The following is a 21,195-nucleotide window of genomic DNA, read 5'->3' as shown; positions in this document are numbered from 1 at the left end:
CTGCACACCCCCAACTGGGGATTTGCCTGCAACCAAGGTACATGCCCTTGACCGGAATCGAACCTGGGACCTTTCCGTCTGCAGGCCGACGCTCTATCCACTGAGCCAAACCAGTTAGGGCATTGGTTGATTTTTTTAAAAAACATGTTTATATTTATTTCAGAGAGGAAGGGAGAGCGAGAGAGAGAGATAGAAACATCAATGATGAGAGAGAATCATTGATTGGCTGCCTCCTGCACTCCCCAAACTGGGGATGGAACCTACAACCTGGGCATGTGCCCTGATCAGGAATTACACCCATGACCTCCTGGTTCATAGGTCGGTGCTTAACCACTGCGCCACACTGGCCGTGCTGGTTAGTTGATTTTAACGTTTCCCTTATCTACAGGCCTGAAGCCTGGCCTGCCCGCCAGCAGCTCGGCCACATTCTCTTGTCATGCGATAGTTGATCTGGGGCCTTCAGCCCCCAGAGCAGCTCACAGGGCGCTGCCCACCCCAGCAAGCTGGACCATATGGCCAGCAGCCAGGGCCACCGAGGCCAAAGCCCCGTCTCCACCCACACCCAACGATCAGCCTGCTGTCCAAAGGGGCCACCTGAGCCCTGGAACCCCCTCACCCAGCCTAAAGGCCCAGCCAGTGGCAATAAGGACCCTTCCTCTCAGGGGCCTTGCTGGGCCTCAGCCAGGAGGGGAGGAAACAGAGGCAGCTGAGGGGCAGTGATGGAGACTGGGCGTGCCTATTAGCAAGCAGCTGCCAGGGCGACACAGGTCTGCTGCAGGGAATGGGGGCACCAGCTCCCGACTCGGATGCTCCCTCCACCTGGAGTTCAAGACCACTCACTGGCACGCACACAGGTGACTGCAGGGGGTGGGGCACTAGGCCTCAGTTTCCTCCTTTGTATGATAGGAGAATGAAGAGAGATGTTGTCCAGGAAAGAAAGGGCCTTTCTGCCATCAAGTCAAAGACCTGATGTGACAGGGAGGGTCAGCCCCCTGCCCTGCCCCAGCCCAGGACCCTTGAGGAACAGCAGGGAGTGGGAGAGACCTGAAGGGGCAAAGGTCAGAGGGTGGGCCCCCATGCTGAGTGCCCTATCCACGTGAATACCACCCCAACCTCCCAGCCCCTTAGGCCCCAGAAGTGCCCTTCCCCCCAACACCCAACAGGTGGCCACGTGTCAGCCCCCACCTGCGGGACTCCACCCGCCACGTCCTTTCCTGCACTGCTCACCTGGCACCTCTCCCGCCTCCCATCCAGCTCTGCCTCCACACAGGCCAGGGACCTACCTGACCCGACGCTGCCCTGCCCACACCCTTCACTGGCCCGGCTCCCAGCATCCTCTCCCTCAGCTTGTGCGTTGTGTGGGGCAGCAACTTGGGGCCACCCCACCTGCATCCCTAGAGCCACCTGATCCCTCTCCCGGAGCACCGACCCCACTGCCTCAAGGACTGTGTCCTCCAAAGGCCTTTCTTTGCCCTTCTCCCTGACCTCCCAGTGAGTGCCACCCGCCTGGCCAGCCCTGGGGGCAGGGAGGATGCTCCGAGCTGGAGCTGGCTGGACCGGGCAGGGCAGCACGAGGGGAGTAAAGCTGGACACACAGGCACACCTCACTTTATTGCCCTCCACAGAGGGTGCATTTTTTACAAATTGAAGATAAGACCCTCCACCAACAAAAAGATTAGGACTCTCTTTATTAGGGTGGTTCGAGGCACGCCCATACATCAACCCTCCAGAGAGCCCTCCTTCCCCCTGAGGGACGAGGAAGAGGTGCCGGTATCCAGCCCCCAGTCATCTAGGACTAGATCACCATCTCAGACCAACCCAGAGGCAAGCATGCAGGACCTGTTCTTCTCAGGAATGTGCTGCTAACTCGAAGAAACCTGAACTTTTATTTCCTCAGAACTCTGGGTATTGCCTGGTTGTGTTTCTGGTTTGCAGACCCTAAGACCTTTGAATAAATCTTCATCATTTATTTCTAGTTAAAACCTCCTGATTTCATCTACACTCCGTCAACATATCCCACAGAATTATGTTGAGGATTTTTACTACACCTGAACTGCCCCCACCCTACACCCCGCCCCCCACCCCGCCTTAGGCTGTGAGCTCCCAACACAGCAGGGGCCTAATAATCCTGCTTGCTGCTAAGCACATGGCTTCCCGGGGACAAAAGGCAAAGGCCCAAGAGCAGGGCCTGCAGAAGGCAACAGCCCAGCCCCATATCCCACTGGCCTCCCTGATCCCCAGCAGCTCACAGTACACCCACCACTGGTCAGGCCTTACCACCATCTTCTCCCCTTCCCGGCTCACCTAGTCTCCTCTTCCAGGGAGCCCCCCTGGACTGAACCAGCACTGCCTCTACTGATGAAGCCTTCTGCTAGTCAGATGGTCCCAAGGTGCCTTCCTGGGAAGGGTTCAACAGTGTGAAAAAATGGTGGGGCTGGGGCATGACCCAGATTGGGGGGTGCCTAGAGCCAAAGTTCCTAGCCTAGAGTTTATGGTCTAAATGAGATCAACCAGCACCCAGAGATCAAACACAGAAGTCTGGGTATAAGCCAAGTGCTCGTCTGCCTAGGTCTTTCCAGATATGCCCCCTCTGCAGTCCGCTCCTTCCCTTGCTCTTCAGAACACTGGCCCTTCCTCTGCTCGCAGACTGTTGCTTCATAACTCCTCCTTCAAGAGGCCTTCCCTCACTACCTCCTAAAGTAAGTCAAGATCCCCTCTATTAGTCCCCCTTCAGTCCCTGCCCACCACCCTCACAGCTATGACTATCATGAGGCCTGGGCCACAGCAAATCAGCAACTCAAAATCCAGGAGACAGACGTGAACCAGAAGTGTTTATTGCAGAAATCTGGCCAAGCCTTCAACTTGGTGGCCCAGCTGAAGCTGGACGGCCTCTGCCCCTGGCTGGGCAGGTGTAAGAGGAAAAGGTCAAGGGAGGACGTCCTGGCCCAGGGCCTCAGAGCTGCGAGAGGATGTTGGGGGCCAGGCTGCAGGTGAGGCCTGTGCCATCTGGCTCCACATTGAGGGACTTCACTACACCATCCTCTATCACCATGGAGAACCTGCCAGAAAGAGGGCAGGGCCCGTTACCACAGCCGAGCTTGGAGGCTGGGAACAGAGAGGGAGGGTGGCAGGGGAAGCCCACAGGGGAACCTCCCACTTTTACCTCTTGAGCCGGCGATTCCCAAAGAGGGACACCAACGAATCATCCAGTAACAAATCTGTCTCCTAAGAAGAGAGACAGAAACAAGGGTCAGGAACCCCAAGAAGAGCCAAGCTCCCCAGCTGCTCCCCGCATTGGTCATGACCCTCTAAATCCCTGCTTCCAAGGCCTGGCAGAGGGACCCCAGTCCAGCTGCAGGGGTGGGGTGGGGGCTGCACTCACCTTCCCAAAGGCCCCCGTGGGGTCTGCCAGGAGCCGAATCTGAAGAGAAAGTAAAGGTCACAGGAAAATCTCCTGCCCGGCCCCTGGCCGCCGGCAGGACCCACACCTCACCTTGCCTTCCGTGTTGTGGGCTCGTCCCCACTCTTCAGTCACGAAGACATCGTTAACACTCAGACATGCCACCACCTGGGCGCCCTTGGCCTTCAGAGCTCCAGCCTGCTCCACAAACCCCGGCAGGTGAGTCTGGGGAGGGAAACAAAGTCTCAGCAAAGGCACAGCTGCCTCCACTCCTTGGTCCATCCTTCGTCTCCGGGCTTCCTCACTGCCCTGCTCCAACACCTCCCATCAGACAATGAGCACCGTGTGAGCCTCAGCTCCTTTCAGCCTGGGCCACTGGGGAGCTTGGATCCACACTTAAGATTTCTGTGGTCAAGACCACGAACTTCCTGCAGGCATAATGTCTTTTGTACCCAAATACCTTCCATGGTGCCCGTCACCCAGCAGGATCAACAAGAGGGGCTGGGTTTCACTGTCATGCCCTTTCTCCTGCATTCCTGGGACCACTACCTCTCACAGCCTGTGTTTGTTTTCTGAACGCTCTGATATGTTGACAGTCATATCACCTGCACGCCACTGCTGCAAGCTGCCTCGGGACAACACGGAGGGCTACGAACGATGCAAACGTGCGCACACGTTCCCAACTGCTGAGCCTCAGAAGGGCAGGGCCTCACCTTGGAACAACCAGGGGTAAAGGCTCCAGGGACTCCAAACAGCACCCCCTTCTTGCCCTTGAACAGCTCCGCCAGATTCACCTTGTTCCCGGGCTGCCCCTCAAATACCTCCACCGATGGGATGGCATCTCCCACCTAGAGGGCAGGACACAAGTTAAGGGTCAGGGCGTGGGGGACACGCAGGGAGGTCAAGGGAAGGGCAGCAAACCAAGAGCCGGGGGCACCGAGGGCCTGGAAGCCAGGACTGGTGAAGCCAGGGTTGACTCACAGCAGGATGTCCAAACCTGTCAGAGCTTCCAGGGGCCCCTCCCTCCTAGTTACCCCACATCCTCCAGGTTTCAAGTTGGCCCTATTCCTCTTTGAGGGCCTGTTGGTAACAACAGAAAGAGGGAGAGAAGGCCTCCGAGGTGTTGCAAGGAGTTGCGCAAACAAACTGCCTGGGTTACAGGAAATAAAGGAGTGGGATAACTGGGCAGGAGGAGGGTCGGGGGCTGTATGGGGGCGGGGGGGGGGGGGGGGGGGGGGGGGAGGCGCTGAAAAATGGAGGGAGAGGATCCTGGCCGGTCTATGTCCCATCCCAAGATAAGAACAGCAGAAGGCAGGAAAGGTTTAATTGTTCTTTGGGGGGGGGGGCAATTGGGGGGGGCGAATAAAAAAGGTGATCTCTTGAAGGGAAAATCAGCCTACCTGGGAGTGTGTGAGGGCTTCAGGGGCAGGAGGGAGACAAAAGGGAGGGAAAGTCGGGGTTGGGATAGGATGAAGCAGGGGGAGGAGGAGGTCTCAGAAGAGTTGGGGGGGGACGCGTAGTTCGAAGGAGCTGGGGCTGGTTCCGGAGGAGAGTGACACCTCAGCTAAAGCTGGAATTAGCTGCGGGTGGAGTGGGACGGGGAGGCATGGCAGGGCTCTAAGAGACAACACGTTTCAGAAGATGGGGTGAGAGAGGCCCAATAACAACCTGATAAAGCGTGCAGGAGGGTACAGCGGGGGGTTGTGTATGGGGTGGAAAGGGGTCCCTGGCGCAGAGGAGGTCCCAGGAGGCGGGGGAGGCCACGCTACTCCATCGCCTGATAAGGGTTGAGCCCCCATCGCAGGGTGTCCGGTGAATGCGGGAGAGAAGGCTCGGGAGCCTCGGGGGCAGTCTCGGGAGATGGTGCGCGAAACCCTTAAAACTGGAGAGGACGGTGGGGCTCGTTGAGGGGATGTGGGGGACAGACGGCGGAGGAGCCTCCGGGTCGGCAGAGAGCGGTCCCCAGGGCAGGGAAAGAGGGCGGCCGGGAGGGACGGAGGGCCTCGGAAAGATGGAGGGAGGGGGGAGAGGCGGTCAGGCCTGGCCGGACTGGGCCAGCGGTCACCTTGATCGGGGCCATAGCGACAGCGGCGCTTCTGAAACCGCGGGCTCGGCGGAGCGTCCCCTCTAGGCCTCCTTCCACGCACCCTCCGCCTCCGGCTGCTGCCGCACAACGGACGGCGACCGCGCGAGCGAGTATCGAGCCCGAGAGACGGCCCAGGATGCACATCCCGGTCGGCCCCACACCTGGTATTGAGGCCACAACAGCCCTGCACCGCCCCCGCTCCCGCCCCCGCCCCCGCTCCCGCCCCCGCCTCCGCCCCCGAGCGGCCGCGGGAGGCCGGGCCTGGATCGCGGTGCCGCAGCGAAACCTGCAAAAGGCGGGGCCTCAGACCGCCGCGGGGTGGGCCGCCTCCGAAATGCGGGCCGGGGCGGGCATGGGGGAGGAGCTGGCAGGACGGGCTTATTTGCATTTGGGGCTGAACAGGTGGGCGGAGCCTTCGGCAGCGGGTGCCTTATTTGCATACGAGGAGGGGCGACGTTGTTTTGACGCGCCTAAGTAACGGACTGGGGCAGGGTGACCGCTCCTTAACAGAAAGCGAGGGGCAGGCGCCAACGGTTCCGGACACCGATGGTTCCGGGCGCCGACGGCTCCACGCTTACTTCGCATTCAACGAAGTCCCCGCATTGCGACTTTCTTCCGTACGACCAGCACTGCACATGATCTGTAGCGAGTGGAGGTTTGGCTCAGTCAAAACCACCGGGCCGGCCCGAGGCAACCTCCGCCGGGATGCTTCCGGTAGCCACGCGGGACGCGAGGAAGCCTTGGCGGGACCTGCGCTGCCGCGAGCACCAGAAGTTCCAGCAACTTCGGCCGCTTCCGCTCCTCCCGGCCCTGCAATAGGATAGGGAGCGGGGCGGTCCCGGAAGTGACGCAGCGGAGTGCCTGTCTCCTTCCGGTTCCGGCCGGCGAAAGAGTGTTGCGGCGACATGAAGCTGCTTACCCACAATTTGCTGAGCTCGCACGTGCGAGGGGTGGGACCCCGTGGATTCCCGCTGCGTCTGGAGGTACCGGGGGACGCTCGGGCGCCGGTCTCCCGGGAGGGATAGGGGAACCAGGCTCGGATCCCTGCCCAACCGAACCTCTCCGCCCTGCAGGCTACCGAGGTCCGCGTCATCCCGGTGGAGTTCAACCCGGACTTCGTGGCTCGGATGATACCCAAAGTGGAGTGGGCGGCGCTTTTGGAGGCGGCCGATCACGTGAGGGCCATCCCCCAGCCCTTTACCCCTGGCCAGGGTTGGGGATGCCCAGAGATAATTTAGGCCTCTTGCCCACAGTTGCGTCTGGCCGAAGTGCCCAGAGGGCCGACTCAGGGGTATGAGCAAGATGAGACGTTTCTGAGGAAGATGCACCACGTGCTGCTGGAGGTGAGGCTCGGCTGTCACTTGCTTCCTGGCTGCACAGCCATAACCCGGAGGCTGCCAGTGCTCAGCTCTTCCCGCTTCCCCGCAGGTGGAGGTGGTGGAGGGCACCCTGCAGTGCCCAGAGTCTGGACGTGTGTTCCCCATCACCCGCGGAATCCCCAACATGCTGCTGAATGAGGAGGAAACCGAGACTTAATCGAGCCAGGCATTCGTTTTTCATACTGTGACCGTGTGTGTTTTTATGTATATCCTGTTGGTTAGTTTTGTCACGTGTATTCCCAGCTCTTGACCCAGTGACACACCACACAGTGTTCTTGAGCTCGATATATATTTTTTTCTCATTAAAGGTTCAAAACCAAAAGCGGTTTCTCTTTGCAACAAATATACATTAAAATAGAGTCTCTGTACAGCTAAGGGCTCTGGGCCCTGGCTTGCCCCATGTCCCTGCGCCTCCCTGGCCTAACCCAAAAATAAATATAGTGTTATTGCTCTGCAGGGCATAGAGGCAGTGCTCTCCCTACCTCCTGAGGAGCCTGGGTGGGAGCTGATGGGGGACCCTGGCCACCCCAGGGGTCCAGGGGCTGGAGCCTGCTTGGAGTTATTGCTTCAAGGGGTGGGGGGGCAGAATGCCCAATGCAAATGATGAGAGGAGCCAAGGGGGCAGGGGCCTTTGCTCTCCAAATTTCCCTCTGCTCTGGAGAGGGGGTCGGATTAAGCAGCAGCAAAAGCATCACCCATTGGGAGACTGTGGCCTCCACTCCCTTCCCTCCCTGAGATCAGGCTTCTGCCCCCCTCCCCCACGCATCCCCTGTAGCCCCCTATGGCTTCCACAGCACCCCCTACACTTTGGGGGCACCTTATGGCTTGCAAGGGGCAGCACTGTGCCCAGAGCCTGGGCACACGTGTTCCCAGCTTCTAACACCCCCGAAGAAGGGGGAGGGGAGGGCGTGGGCCTGCTCCCAGGGACTGATGGTATTGCCTTGGCCCTGCCAGCAGGCTGTGGCACTATCGACCCCAGCTCTGCCCCCTTGGGGCTGACCCCATGCTGGGCGGGTCCTGCCAGCACCCCCATCCATGCCCACCCCTTGCCTCAGTCCATCATGGCCTCGAGCATCTCCAAGAACAACTTGTGCATGGGCACCTTGCCCTCCAGCTTCACCCCATAGAAATGGGCCAGCACTTTGCCTGCTGTCTGGCGGAGGAGTGGTAGTGTAAGCAGCAGCCTGCCTGCCCGCCGCCTCTCAGCACCCCCTCCGGGGCCTGCCCGGCCTGCTTCATACTCCAGCAGGGCCTCATGGAGGGCTTCTCGCAGCTGCTCCACAGCCTCAGCATCTTCAATGTGCACAGAGTCTGCAAGGAGTGGGAGAGAGCTGTTGACATGGACCATCTCCAGGAAGGAGAGAGCCCGCCTCTGCTTGGGCACTGAGGGATGGAGCCTACACAGGAGCCAGACACAGATTTGTTGATTGACTGAGGCAACACTCGCTGCTCGTGCCCATGAGCCAGGGCCCACCCTTCCTCAACTAGGGTGCCCTCTTGTCCCCCCTACTCCCCTCCCACTCAGTGGTTCACCTTTCCAGTAAGTATGGCACTAGGGTTCAAAGTCCTAGGTGCAGTCCCTGGGCCTGCGCTTGCCTTGCTTAGTGGCTTTCAGCAAGTCACTGTTCTTTCCTATGCCTATTTCCTTGTCTGCAAAATGGGACTGTGCCACCAGTAGAGTAATGGAGGGCCTTCTGGAGACTTGTCAGGACCTACCCAGACTCACCTGAGTTGGCAAGGGCCAGGGCCTTCAGCAGGACATACTCCTCCCGCTCCAGCCGCAGGGCCTGCAATCGCCGCACGAGCTGCAGCAGGGCAGCCCCAAGTTCCCCCAGGCCAGCTGCTCGTGCCCCCTCTTCATCCAGGACCAGGTCCTCAGCGAAGGCCAGCTCATCCTGCAGCGGCAGTGAGCGCTGGGCCACACCCAGCACCAGTACCTCCATCCATACGCTCTGCAGTACTGACATCTGGTCCGACAGTGACAGTGACGAGAAGCCTGGAGGACCATGGGGAGCACACCGGGCTGAGCAGGTGCACCAGAGCCAGGCCTGGCGTGGCCTGCCCCAGGGAGCCCGCATCCCCTGGCCCTTTACCTGGGATGCTCTTGGCCCAGCTGATGGTGACCACAATCTCTCGGTCAAAGAGGTCACAGAGGGTAGCTACAGCTGGGAGGTGTCCGTCAGGGCCCGCTGGGTCGGGCATGGCATACAGCTTCTCAGGCTCTACCACCAGCAGGTGGGACACCAGTGCATTCACTGGGGCTGCAGTGACAGTTGGAAGAGGCACTGGAATTCATCACTTTGCAGGCCCTTTGGAGTCAAACATCTCCCAGAGTCAGTCCCCCCGTGGCTTTCCTCCGCAGCCACTGGTCATCGGGCTCAGACACCTTTCTCCAGGAAGGGCTCTGCCTAACTCCCAGGGCAGTCAGTCTGTTGTGAACAGGTTCCGAGTGTTAGGAAACCTTTCCCTGTTCCCAGCTGTACTACTCAGGACTGACAGAAAAAGGTCTTTTTGGGGAAAATGGATAAGTGAATAGATGAAGGGAAAAGTGGGGTCTCAGTGCCCAAAATAACTACTATCCTCAGTGAACGACACCAGATAGGCCTCTCACATCCTAGCCCAATCCCGACCCTAGAGCTCCAAGAACCCACAGACTCTCACCTGTCTTCCGAGGGCCTCCAGCTACTGCCAGGGGTCCGGCAGGGAAGGGGCCTGGGAAGGGCAGTGGATCCACCTCTGGTCGCCGCTTGTACTTCTGTCGCCCACCCCGGACACGGTCCAGACGTACCCCTTGAATTGTAGGACAGGGCTGTGTCCTAGAGGCTGGGGGTGGCTTGCTCTACAGAGCCCTCCTGCCCAATCCATTCTACCAGAACATCTCAGGCTTTGCCCTCCCCAGCCCCATGCACCCAGCTCCCCCAACCCTTGCCAGGGCTCCTTCCCAGTACTCACCTTCTTTGAGCATGCCCACCCGCAGGCACTTGGTGAAGCGACAGGCCTGGCAGGCCTTGCGTCTCCGCTTGGTGATCTCACACTCATTGGAAGCCGGACAGCTGTACTCGATGCTCCCTGCCAGGAAGAGGCAGGGCTCCAGTGGCGGCCTCCCGGGGCCTGGAGGAGGCCCAGCAGACAGGAGAGCCCTGACTCCCCGGGCAAGCACAGGTCTGGGGAGAGCAGGAGTGCCGTGAGTGGGGCAGGGAAGCCCGGGGCAGTGAGGAGAATGGCTGCTGGGCTGGGGGCCCCTGTCTGGGCAAGAGAAGGGCTGGGACCAGGGGAATCAGGCTGCATCTGCCCAAGCCTCTTGTCAAGCCACATCTCTGGGCTCTCCTGCCCTCATCTGCTCTCTTCAAGGGTTACAATGGCCTCTCCATTGCTGCCTCTAATGGGCAATTCTCATCTTCATCTTCCATGGCCTAAAGGAGGGTGCTGGAAGCCAATGGTCAGAAGGCTGAATAGGGCTTTGCTATTCAGAAGGCTGAATATCTGCATGTTATTACCTGCTGCTGACTTAATGGCCGAAGGCAACCCCCCTAACCTGATCATCTTTCACTGTTTACTAAACATTACCTTTGATATGCCTGTTTGCATTCCTAAAAGGCAATTGTGTATCCTAGTCAATGAAAAGGGGATGGGTGCGGAGATTCAGTGGGGCTTGGTCACCTGAACTAAGTTCACATCTGCTTCCCCCATAATTCCCAAATTTATATTTCTTGTCTTGAGTATTAATTTGCGCGTCAGCCCTTTCTCCAGGCCTCTGAACCCAGGCCACGCGGGCCGTGGCATCACACCTAGGAACTCTGAAACACTTCTCTTCTTTTGCTTTTAGGACACACTCCTGGCTTTCATCCCACCTCACTGGCCACTCTGTGGTCTCTGTGCATCTCCCTGTGCTCCTTCCATTGAAGAACCTCAGGGCTGCCTCGGACCTCATCTCCACTGACTCATTCCCATGCTGATCGTACCTAAGTCGTGGGCTTTCAAATTTCTATCTCCTGCCTAGACCTGCCTAAACTCTAGACCCACATCCCACTGCCTCCTCGACACCTTGCGTGTCTGTCTAGACCAGGGGTGGGCAAACTTTTTGACTCGAGGGCCACAATGGGTTCTTAAACTGGACCGGAGGGCCGGAACAAAAGCATGGATGGAGTGTTTGTGTGAACTAATATAAATTCAAAGTAAACATCATTACATAAAAGGGTACGGTCTTTTTTTTTTTTTTTTTTTTTTTTTTTTTTAGTTTTATTCATTTCAAACGGGCCGGATCCTTTGCTCACGGCTGGTCTAGAAGGCCACACAAACCTAACCTGTCCTAAAGGGAGCCCATGATGTAACCCCTCCAAAACCTGCAACTCCATCCGTCAGCTGCTCACGCAGACACCTGGGAGACATCTCTCATTCTGTCTCCCACCCCAAATCCAACCCATCAACTGATCCTGGTGGGCTTCACCTCCCAATATGGCCTCCTGCTCTGCCCTGGCCTGTTTTAGTTACTCTCCATCGGACAGCCAGAGGCATCTTATCAAACCTAAGTTAGATCCTGTCCCTCCCCTGCTCAAAAGCCTCCAGTGATTTCCCTTCTCAGAGTAAAAGCCCGGTGAACCCTGCGGCCTCGGGCCTGCACCCCTGCTCCTCACCCCTCTGCCCTCTTCCTTCTCGTACTCTGTTCTGGCTCCAGGCCCCTAACTCAGGGCCCACAACTCCCTTTCTCCTCCCCTGGCCACCCTGCGAGGGTGAGGAGGGTGCCACGCGGCCCCTCTGTGGACATCTCTGGTGCCCGCCACTGCTGGGTCGTTTCTCATCAGCTCTCCACACCATCGAATATGCTACCGTGTACATATTTATCTTCTTTATCATCTGTCTCCTGACTTTACTGTGAGCTCCATGGGGGCCAGGACTGTCCCCGTGAAAGGAAAGGCCTGGCACTTAGTGGGCACTCATAACTGGTGCATGACAGCCACCCTCCCAACCGTGCAGGACTACTTCAAGGGCTGAATGACACAACCAGCCAATATGCCCTTAGCATGTTTCTCCTACACCCTACCCAGGCTTCCACTCTCAGCTCAAGACACCTCCTCAGGGAAGCCCTCCAGGGCTCCAGACCCTGTCCGGTTCTTTTTTTTAAAAATGTTTTTTAATCTTTTTAAAAAATATATTTTTTTATTCATTTCAGAGAGGAAGGGAGAGGGAGAGGGAGAGAAAAACATCAATGATGAAAGAGAATCATGGACCAGCTGCCTCCTGCATGCCCCATACTGGGGATCGAGCCCACAACCTGGGCATGTGCCCTGACTGGGAATCGAACCATGACCTCCTGGTTCATAGATCGACACTCAACCACTGAGCCACGCAGGCCGGGCCCCAGCCAGGTTCCTTGGAACACGCCCTGCTCCTAGCTCTCGGCACTCACACAGCTGTACTATAACAACTGTGTGCAATTCACTGTTTCCTCTCCCCTCTGCTAGAATGTGAAGTGTTTGAGGACCCGCAGTCCTGCCTACGTCCCCATGTCTGGAACAGTGACCAGGGCAGCAAAGCACAGGCTTGTCAAGGCTCTGGCAGCTGCCTGGGGCCTATCCTGACCCTTCCATATACCAACTGTGTGACCTTGAACAAGCCCTCGAAGCCTCAGTTTTCTCATCTGTAAAACTGGGGTGATAGAAACAGTACTTCTTATAAAGGTGAGTTGTGAGAATTCAAGGGGGGTAACTGAAGTACCACATTTAGCATGGTTCCTAACACCTAAATATCAATAAGTGATTATTATTTATGGCTAGGGCTCAATAAATATTTGTCAACTGAATCAGCAGAGAATGAAGGGTCCCAGGGTGGGCAGGAGACACCTGGATCTGAACCTGTTGGCTCCCTGGGCATCAGAGACAAAGGGACCACAGAGGTTTTAGACCCATGGGTGTTGGCAACGGCAAAGTCAAAATGGCTTGTATGTCACAATCATTCGTGAGGCACCTGTCCAAAGTTCACTTATTAGTAATAAGCAGAGGCAGCAGTCTGGCTTTTAAGAGCTTGACCCTGGACCTGAACTGACCCAGGTTCAAATCCTAGTTCTGCCATTTTCTACCTTTAGGACTTGGACAAAGTTTTAAAAACCTCACTGGGCCTCAGTTACAATATTGCTGGCTCCTTGTAGGTTGCCGTGGGGGTAATAGGTCATGAATGTACTCTAGAAATGTCCTCAAAAAACTATACATGTTATAGCCCCAAAGCAACCAGAGGTTTACATAAAAATGTAAGTAACAGGCACAGCTCAAGTACTGCTTATTACCTCGCCCCCTTGCTCACTCATATTTTCATATGCTTTCCTGAGTGAGAGAAACCCCCTGAGGACTATTAGCAGGATGCCTAATAGTCTTTTTAAAGTTAGGTTCTGGCCCTAACCGGTTTGGCTCAGTGGATAGAGCATCGGCCTGCGGACTGAAAGGTCCCAGGTTCGATTCTGGTCAAGGGCATGTACCTTGGTTGCGGGCACATCCCCAGTAGAGGGTGTGCAGGAGGCAGCTGATCGATGTTTCTCTCTCATTGATGTTTCTAACTCTCTATCCCTCTCCCATCCTCTCTGTAAAAAATCAATAAAATATATATATATATTTTAAAAAAGATTATAAAGTTAGGTTCTGAAATAGGATGTAGCCCCTCTCAGCTATAAAAACCTGTGCTGATGCTGTTTCGGGGGTGGGGAGTGGGGGTATTCTATGCTAGTGAGAAGCCAGTAGCTGCCAGAAGCAGGAACAAAGTTTAGGAGCAGGCAGAGGCTATCTCGAGTTTTTCAGAGCCACTGTGGACGGTGCTGGGCCTGTCACACCCAGAAACGAAGCGTAGGAGATATCCTGAGTCCTCGCCCACATCCCACATCCAATCTTTCAACACATCCTGGTGGCTCTATATAACTTTTAAGGGGAAGCGCATTCATCGGAGGTAAGAGGGCTGGGAGTACCAGGCTGCCAACCCCGAGTGGTAGTCTGGGGGTCTAGTGGCCCTCAGCAGAGCACCAATTGGGTAGTGCCAGGCCCAGAGGGCAAAGGGCACAGAAGTGGGGATAGGGGCTCACCCTGGATGGTCCTCTTGAAGAAGGCTTTGCAGGCCTCACAGGACGCCACACCATAGTGGTAGCCCGAGGCCACATCTCCACAGACCAGGCACAGGCGTTTAGGCAGGGAGCTGAGCACCAGCTTCCCACCACCCTGCTCACCAGGCCCAGCCCCCTCCCCATCCTCCTCTTCCTTGTGGCCTGGAAGGTGGCGAGAGGGAGCTGGGCCAGGGGCCAGGGCTACCGGGGGCTCGGTCTCAGTCTCCGAGGAACCCTTTGGGCTGTCTGGGCTGGCCGGTTCTGCCTTGATGTAGAGAGGCTCAATGCCCACCACCTGGCTGGACATGGCGCTGGTCACCTGTGGGGAGAAACCTGTCAGGTCACAGGGAGGTGCTGGGATGGGGGATGGAGAGACACCCTGCCACCCTGGTTGCCCAACCCCAGGCCTGGGGCCAGGCTTCCAGTATCAGTGAGGGGGAAGGAGGAGGTACAGAGTCCAAGGAAGGGCTGCCCATGAAAAGGCCCCCCTCCCCCTCCCCCAGTTGTTGCCATGGGAATAGAGTCTCCAGAGCCTCCAGGGCCAGTAACTGACAGCAAGTCGGTCCCATTGAGGAACCTGCAGGAGACTTAGAAACCCCCTACTCCTACCCAGGCCAGGGGGCAGGGTAACCTTGGCCCCAGACGACCTTCAACTCCATCTGGAATCCTCGACTAGAAATGGGATACCCTCTCCATTTTCTCCCGACAGGGACTCGCTCTCCCTCTCACCTGTGCTTCCCCCATTCAAGAGCGTAAACAGAGGTACACAAACCCAAGGGCAGTGGGATGTGCTCACACACGTGTGTTCACACCCTCACACACTCCCACTCACCTGGGTTCTCAGGTGTCCTGCATGCTCATTCACACAGGGCCTTTCCCAAGCCCCGTTCTCATTCATGCTCACTCACTCCTCCCAAGTGCATACCTCATCAACAAAACCGCACTCAAGACTCATAATCACACACTCACTCTTACACGCTCCCCCTGCCCCCACGCGAACAGGCACAGACCCTCGTGGAAACACATTCAGATCTTTCACACCTGACACACTGCCCCCTCCGGTCCCAGCAAGCCCACTCCAAGGCACACCAACCGGCGCGGCTCCACCTCCTTGCACATCCCCCCACACCCCACCCGCCAGCACGTTCACTCGGCTGCCGCAGAGTCCTCCACCTCGGGGCGCCCCGCCCCCCCAACCCGTGCACACCTACGGGAAGTTGCCTAAAGTTGCAGCGTTCTCCTCCCCCTCCGCCCGCAGGGGACCTCTATCAGGTTATCAGGAAGTGAATGGGGAGTGCCAAGGAGGAGGAAGTTCTACCCTGCCGGTGCGATGACCTTTGACCCAGAGAGGAGGGTGGCCCAAGGCCCCTACGAGCGCCCCCACGTGGTCTTCAAAGCCCCTTCCCCGACAGGGAACCCTCCCCATCTTCCACCCCCGCCCGCCCCTGGGACTTAGCAAGCTCCAGGGCCGGACTGAACCCTGCCCTAGGACTGGATCCGAGGCCCAAGGCCGACCCTGGCTTAGGACCTGCAGCCGGAGCCAACGCCGGCCCCTGCCCCAAGCCGGCACACTAAGACCTGGACGGCAGATCCCGCCAGGACCCTGACCTCGTCTGCTTCTCCACCGGGTCCCGACCGAGACCCGGGCAAGTCCCGGAGCCGGACCCCGCCTGGAGCCCGCCCCCCGCCCGCCTCCCTGCTCACACATGGCCCCCGCCCCCTCCCGCCCACCTCCCCAGCGGCGGTCCCCTCCGCCCCCGGACCTGGGGCTCCGGCTGGGCGGGCGGGCAGGCATGGGGGCCGAGCAGCCCGGAGCGCCGGGGTAAGCCGGGGGCCGCTGGCGGCCCCTCCTCCGCCGCCTCCTCGGACCGCGCCGCCCCGCCGCGCCGCGTCCCCTCACTCGGCGGCGCCGCCGGCGGCTTGTAGGACACAAAAGGACATCGCGGCCGCTTCCTACTCCGCTTCCTCCAGCTGACAGCGGGGGCGGGGCCGGCCGTGCGCATGCAAAGCAGGGGGCGGGGCCTGGCGCCCTATGCTAATCAGACAAGTGGAGAAGGCAGCGCCTCGGTGCCGGGACGAGTCGGGAAGAGCCGGCGAAGCCGGCGGGCGGGCTTTCGCGAGGTCCCGCCCCGTCGCCGCCAGCCACGGCGGCGCACTCGCGCACGGGCCTCCGAGGGGGCGTGACCAGGGGAGACGCGAAGTGGCTCGGGTGGGGGTGGGGCCAAGAACGCTTTTACGAAACGGAGGAGGCGGGGCGCGCTGTGCGCGAGAGGAGTGGGCGAAGGCGCCCCGAGAGACCACGGACACATGTAAATGAGAGGCCTGACTAGCGGAGAAGCGAATCTGCATATGCATGAGGGGCGGGGCCTAGCATGGAAGGCAAGTGCTGCCCACTTTCCCTTTTTCCCTTTCCCCCCCACCCAGATAACACCGTCGGGGCCCTTGGACCGCAGGCCCAACATCCCCTCAAACCTGCGGAATCCGGGATGGGAGCAGCAGACCGACCACATGCACGAAGTCCTGGATCTCGAGTCCCGGGAAGGCGGAGCTGATATGGCCCCAACAGAGAACGCTCAAGGTCACTGCGGTGACCGAGTGAAGGTCATGGGGAAAGGCGGGGCCACGTGCGTCCGCCTCACGCAGACAGCCACGCACTGACTCACAGACCTTGCACAGACTTTTATTTCTCTAGGGTTCAAATTCCACATGGATAGGGTCGGGTTTGGGTCTCCGCGCAGGACCGGGGCCGGGGCTGGAGGTGGGCAGTCACTCGAGCCTGAGGCGGTGCTCTCAGGGCTCCGGGACGAGTTGCCTCCTGCTCCGCTTCTGGATAGCCTCGATTTTTCGCTGCAGCTGATTGGTCAGAATGTGATCCTTGCCGATGGCCGCGCGGTAGCCTGGAGGAGAGAGCTCCGCTCAGGGCAGTTAGAGGGGCGTTACCTCCCCCGGCAGCAGGTGCCATCTCTATGGCTGGAGGCAGGACGGGTGACTTGGGTTGACAGGAGCTCTCAGGGCTCCGGGCTGTGTCAGTTTGGGGAACTTTGGATCCGAGGCGCTGGGCCCTGGCGGTTTTGTTGCCAGTCCTGTGCTCCAAATAGGTGGGGGATGCGGAGCAGGACTGGATATGGAGGTGGAGTATGAATGAGAGCAAGAGTAAAGAAAATGTTGCCGGCCTGATCTTGGACAGCGGCAGCTTTTTGGACACCTTCTGGAGCACTCGCCGTTAGCCATTAGCCAGTCCCTACCCCTCATTCCATAAACGGGGCAAACCAGGGGAGGTTTACCCAAACCATCTACTGTCCAAAGGCTCTTGACATCAATCAGGGAAGGGGCCGCGGCCGCACAGAGACTCATCCCCCCGGGCAGATGGAGAAATCGCCTTAGGAAAGCCGTCAGCTAGAGGGGGGCAGCACTTAAACTGGAGCCCAGCCCCTCACATTGGCCCCATGGTTTCCCCACTGGTCTCCGTTGTCCTGTCCCCCAACTTTTTGCTTTCTGTGGGGCTCTTATAATATTTGTGAGTGGTCAGAGAATCTGACAAGGCAGTCACATCCTGAAATTCCACTGCCAGGGGCTCAAACCCTGCAAAATCCCCTATGGGCTCCTGGGAGCTGGGGGAGGGACTCACCCTGGAGGGCTTTGGTGAGGATTTCCAGAGCTTCATTCTCCATGAGATCCATCAGGGGCAGTGGCAGCTGAAGAGGCAGCAAGAGGCTTGATGTCCAAGGGACCCCAGCTGCCCACAGCTGAAATGCCCCACCTGCTGCCTGCAGCCCAAGATGCCCAACCAAGCTGCCTGCCCCTCCACCCTACAGACCACCCACCCCCTTCATCCGTAAACCCCAAGTTGCCTATTCCCCATCCCACTGAAATCCCCAGTCTCCCTGGCGCCTCTAACCCTGTTCTGCTGTTCCTCCCAGTAGGCTCGGTGGTGCGTGTGCTTCATGATAGTGACTGATGACACCGAGGAATCCAATTCTGGGAGAAGAGAAAAGAGACATCAGCCATCTGCAGGCTGCTGGGTCTTTCTAGAACAGAGGAGCTGTGTGGGCTGGCCTCTGGCAGGGACAGTGGCCTTCAGAGAGCAGCTCCAGGTGCCACCGTAGCAGGAAACGGCATGGGACAGTGGTTTCCAGACCTGGGCTTTATTATCTCACCCACCAAGGTTCTAGTTCTGACTGCCCCACTGTGTGACACTTAGAGCCAGTGACTGAAACTTTCTGACCTTCAGGTTCTTCATCTGTAAAATGGGGTAATAAGAATAACCCCTGGCCCTGGCCGGGTAGCTCAGTTGGTTAGAACATCATTCCAATACACCAAGATTGTGGGTTCAATCCCTGGTCAGGGCACATACAAGAATCAACCAATGAAACAAGTCAGTATTTCTCTCTTTCTCTTGCTCTCTTTTTCTGTCTCTCTCAAATCAATAATATTTTTCAAATGAATAATTAAAAAAAAAAAAGAATAGCCTGGTCATTGTGGCTCAGTGGTTGAGTGTTGACCCATGAACCAGCAGCACATGCCCGGGTTGTGGGCTCGATCCTCGGGAGGGGGCATGCAGGAAGCAGCCAATCACCATTGATGTTTCCATCTCACTTTCCCTCTCCCTCCTTCTCTCTGAAATCAATAAAAACATTTAAAAAGGAAGAAAAATAAAAAGAATAACCCCCTATGGAGGTGATGAAATTTAAAGCTGATCGATCACACTGGACTGGCACGAGGGAAGCCCAATGCCTGCACGCCACAAGAGCTCAGTCAGTGGCAGTCATTATATTGCTATCAGTTCCAATTATCTGATGAAGCGCTGGGGGGGGGGGGGGGGGGGCCGGGAAGAAGAGAGAGAAAAATCCCCAAAAGTGACCAGCATGAAGTAGGTACTTAAAAATCATCACCAATGACTACATAAATGACAGGCACCTCCTCAACCCTCGAAAACCCACCGACAAAAAATTAACTTCTTCCTCTCAACTCTCCTGGTGATTCCATTAAAAGCACGGTCCTGCCGAAACCGGTTTGGCTCAGTAGATAGAGCATCGGCCTGCGGACTGAAAGGTCCCAGGTTCGATTCCGGTCAGGGGCATGTACCTTAGTTGCGGGCACATCCCCAGTAGATGTGCAGGAGGCAGCTGATCGATGTTTCTCTCTCATCGATGTTTCTGACTCTCTCTCTCCCTTCCTCTCTGTAAAAAATCAATAAAATATATTTTTAAAAAATAAAATAAAAGCACGGTCCTAAGGACACACGGCCTTTGAGCATTTGCCTGCGTGCCTCTCCGGGACCTGGTGTGGCCTGGCCACAGGATCGTGTCTGGTGCCTTCCCAGTAGGGGGCGCTCCAAGAATGTCTGGTTTATTAAGCGAGAAAGATTAGCCCAGGCGCCCCACTCAGGGAACCCTAGAAACTTGGATCCTACAGCTTCCCCGCATTTTACACCAACAGACATAGAGGTCCTGGCCAGCTCCCCGCCCTGTGGGTGCCCACAGCGGGATGAAGCCACACTGACCCCCGGAATCCTGGACCCCTTCTACGTGGTTTCTCTGGAAGCTGTTGGGGCTCTGCTCCAAGGTGGGGCCATCGAGTTCCCCCTGCGTAATGCTGCCTTTATTTCTGTCATCCCATTTTCCCGAGGCTCTCCCAGGGTCGGTCTTCCGTCTGTACCACTGGCCAGACTTGTTCCTGGAGCTGCTGTCCTCCTGGTCAGAGTCCTCATAGACCTTTGTCAGCCCATTCAGCTTGGGCTGCGACAGCGTGGCCTTGGTCCACAGATTCCGGATGTCACTCTTCGAGCTTAACTTGACTGAGTCATTCTTGGCCAATGCCTGTGAACCACATACAACAAGGAAAGCCCAGCACACCTGTCAGAATGGCTATCATCAAGAAATCAACAAACAATGAGTGTTGGCGTGTTGGTGAGGATGTGAAGAAGAGGGAACCCTCGTGCACTGTTGGTGGGAATGCAGATTGGTGCAGCCATTGTGGAAAACATTATGGAATTACCTCCGAAAATTAGAAATGAAACTACCTTATGACCCAGCAATTCCACTTCTTGGAATATATCCAAATAAACCCAAAACACTACTTCGAAAGAATATATGCACCCCTATGTTCATTGCAGCGTTATTTACAATAGCCAAGGTTTGGAAGCAGCACGTATGAGGGGATAAAAAAGCTGTGGTACATGTACGCAATGGAATACTACTTGGCCGTTAAAAAGGGGGAGGGAATCTTACCATTAGCCACAGCATGGATCAACCTGGAGAGCATTATGCTAAGTGAAATAAGCCAGTCAGAGAAAGACAAACACCATATGATTTCATTCATATGTGGAATCTAATAAACAAAATAAACTAATAAACAAAATACAGATAGATTCATAGATAGAGAACAGACTGACAGCTGGGGCGGGGGCGGGGGAGCTCAGGGCTGGGTGAAAAAGGTGAAGGATTAAGCAAAAGCAACAACAACAAAACTCATAGACACCTACAACAGTCTGGTGATTACCAGTGGGAAAGGGGGTTGCGGGGGCAGTAGGAGAGGGTATAGGAGGGACAAATGGTGATGGAAGGAGACTTAATACAAGTATACAGGTTTCAGGCGTACAGATCCTGTATTATAGAATTGTACACCTGAAACCTATATACTTTTATTAACCAATATCACCCCAATAAAATTAAAAAATAAATAAATAAATAAATAAATAAAAACAAGGAAAGCCCAGGGTCGCGGGGAGTTGGAGAGGGAGGAAAGCAGGCTGGGGCAGCCACGTGGGGACTGTTGGGAGCTGGGGGGTGGGGGGCATGAGAGGACAGCCAGGGCCCACGTGGAATGAGTCTGGGGGCTGACAGGATGAGGGGCCCAGGAAGAGTTCTTACTTTGAAAGGCTTTTCCTCCATGGTTCTGCCCCAACGGACCCAGTCGCCACAGACCTCGCGGATGGCGGGGAGGGGGGAGGGGGGAGAGTCGCGCTCCGGTAAGGGGGAGGGGCGGGGGTCGCGTTCTGGAGTGGCGACGAGGGTCTCGTGCAGGAAGTGGTCAAGCTGCAGCCCTCCACAGTTGACACAATTATTTCTCCCCCCACCCACCCCTGCACCCCTAAGGCTGTGCTGGCGTTGGAGACGCACAGCCCATCAGGCAGGTTCCGCCGCGCGCCCCTGCTTGCTGGCCTCCACGCAGCGACGCGGGCCGATCACGAGGGTGCGGTGCCCTGCCCGACCCGACGTGGGTGCCGAGAGTCACGGAAGCCTGACTC

At 57.1% G+C, this 21,195-nt stretch overlaps 4 protein-coding genes across 5 annotated transcripts; 1 reads left to right on the top strand and 3 right to left on the bottom strand.

Annotated features, from left to right (window-relative positions):
- Nucleotides 1-2,818: 2,818 nt before the first annotated feature.
- On the bottom strand, nucleotides 2,819-5,677 carry PRDX5 (peroxiredoxin 5). The gene is made up of 6 exons (XM_070427392.1): nucleotides 5,466-5,677; nucleotides 4,114-4,248; nucleotides 3,494-3,625; nucleotides 3,383-3,421; nucleotides 3,164-3,225; nucleotides 2,819-3,059 (listed from the first exon to the last, which is right to left on the bottom strand). Exons 1-6 carry the CDS (start codon nucleotides 5,628-5,630, stop codon nucleotides 2,954-2,956), a joined length of 639 nt encoding a protein of 212 aa, XP_070283493.1. The 5' UTR covers nucleotides 5,631-5,677; the 3' UTR covers nucleotides 2,819-2,953.
- A 282-nt stretch (nucleotides 5,678-5,959) lies between these two features.
- On the top strand, nucleotides 5,960-7,187 carry TRMT112 (tRNA methyltransferase activator subunit 11-2). Its single transcript, XM_070427391.1, has 4 exons — nucleotides 5,960-6,469; nucleotides 6,560-6,661; nucleotides 6,740-6,829; nucleotides 6,915-7,187. Exons 1-4 carry the CDS (start codon nucleotides 6,392-6,394, stop codon nucleotides 7,020-7,022), a joined length of 378 nt encoding a protein of 125 aa, XP_070283492.1. The 5' UTR covers nucleotides 5,960-6,391; the 3' UTR covers nucleotides 7,023-7,187.
- Nucleotides 7,138-16,507, bottom strand: ESRRA (estrogen related receptor alpha). 2 transcript variants are annotated; one of them, XM_070427387.1, is made up of 7 exons: nucleotides 16,419-16,507; nucleotides 13,929-14,265; nucleotides 9,818-9,934; nucleotides 9,527-9,655; nucleotides 8,959-9,126; nucleotides 8,592-8,861; nucleotides 7,138-8,176 (listed from the first exon to the last, which is right to left on the bottom strand). In XM_070427387.1, exons 2-7 carry the CDS (start codon nucleotides 14,251-14,253, stop codon nucleotides 7,917-7,919), a joined length of 1,269 nt encoding a protein of 422 aa, XP_070283488.1. In that variant the 5' UTR covers nucleotides 14,254-14,265; nucleotides 16,419-16,507; the 3' UTR covers nucleotides 7,138-7,916. The 2 variants fall into 2 exon arrangements, with proteins under 2 accessions (XP_070283488.1, XP_070283490.1); XM_070427389.1 differs by lacking the exon at nucleotides 16,419-16,507 and adding an exon at nucleotides 15,710-15,912.
- Nucleotides 16,508-16,572: 65 nt separating this feature from the next.
- Nucleotides 16,573-21,025, bottom strand: CATSPERZ (catsper channel auxiliary subunit zeta). Its single transcript, XM_070427390.1, has 5 exons — nucleotides 20,819-21,025; nucleotides 19,450-19,765; nucleotides 17,845-17,924; nucleotides 17,575-17,641; nucleotides 16,573-16,843 (listed from the first exon to the last, which is right to left on the bottom strand). The coding sequence occupies exons 1-5, from the start codon at nucleotides 20,837-20,839 to the stop codon at nucleotides 16,737-16,739; spliced, it is 591 nt and encodes a 196-aa protein (XP_070283491.1). The 5' UTR covers nucleotides 20,840-21,025; the 3' UTR covers nucleotides 16,573-16,736.
- Between the last annotated feature and the right edge of the window lie 170 nt (nucleotides 21,026-21,195).

This window comes from Myotis yumanensis, unplaced genomic scaffold, assembly GCF_028538775.1.
Source record: "Myotis yumanensis isolate MYYU_CA2020_CCGP unplaced genomic scaffold, mMyoYum1.0.hap1 SCAF_10, whole genome shotgun sequence".
NCBI lineage: Eukaryota > Metazoa > Chordata > Mammalia > Chiroptera > Vespertilionidae > Myotis > Myotis yumanensis.
Note: the sequence above shows the minus strand (reverse complement) of the source record. Positions and strands in the feature narration are given on the sequence as shown.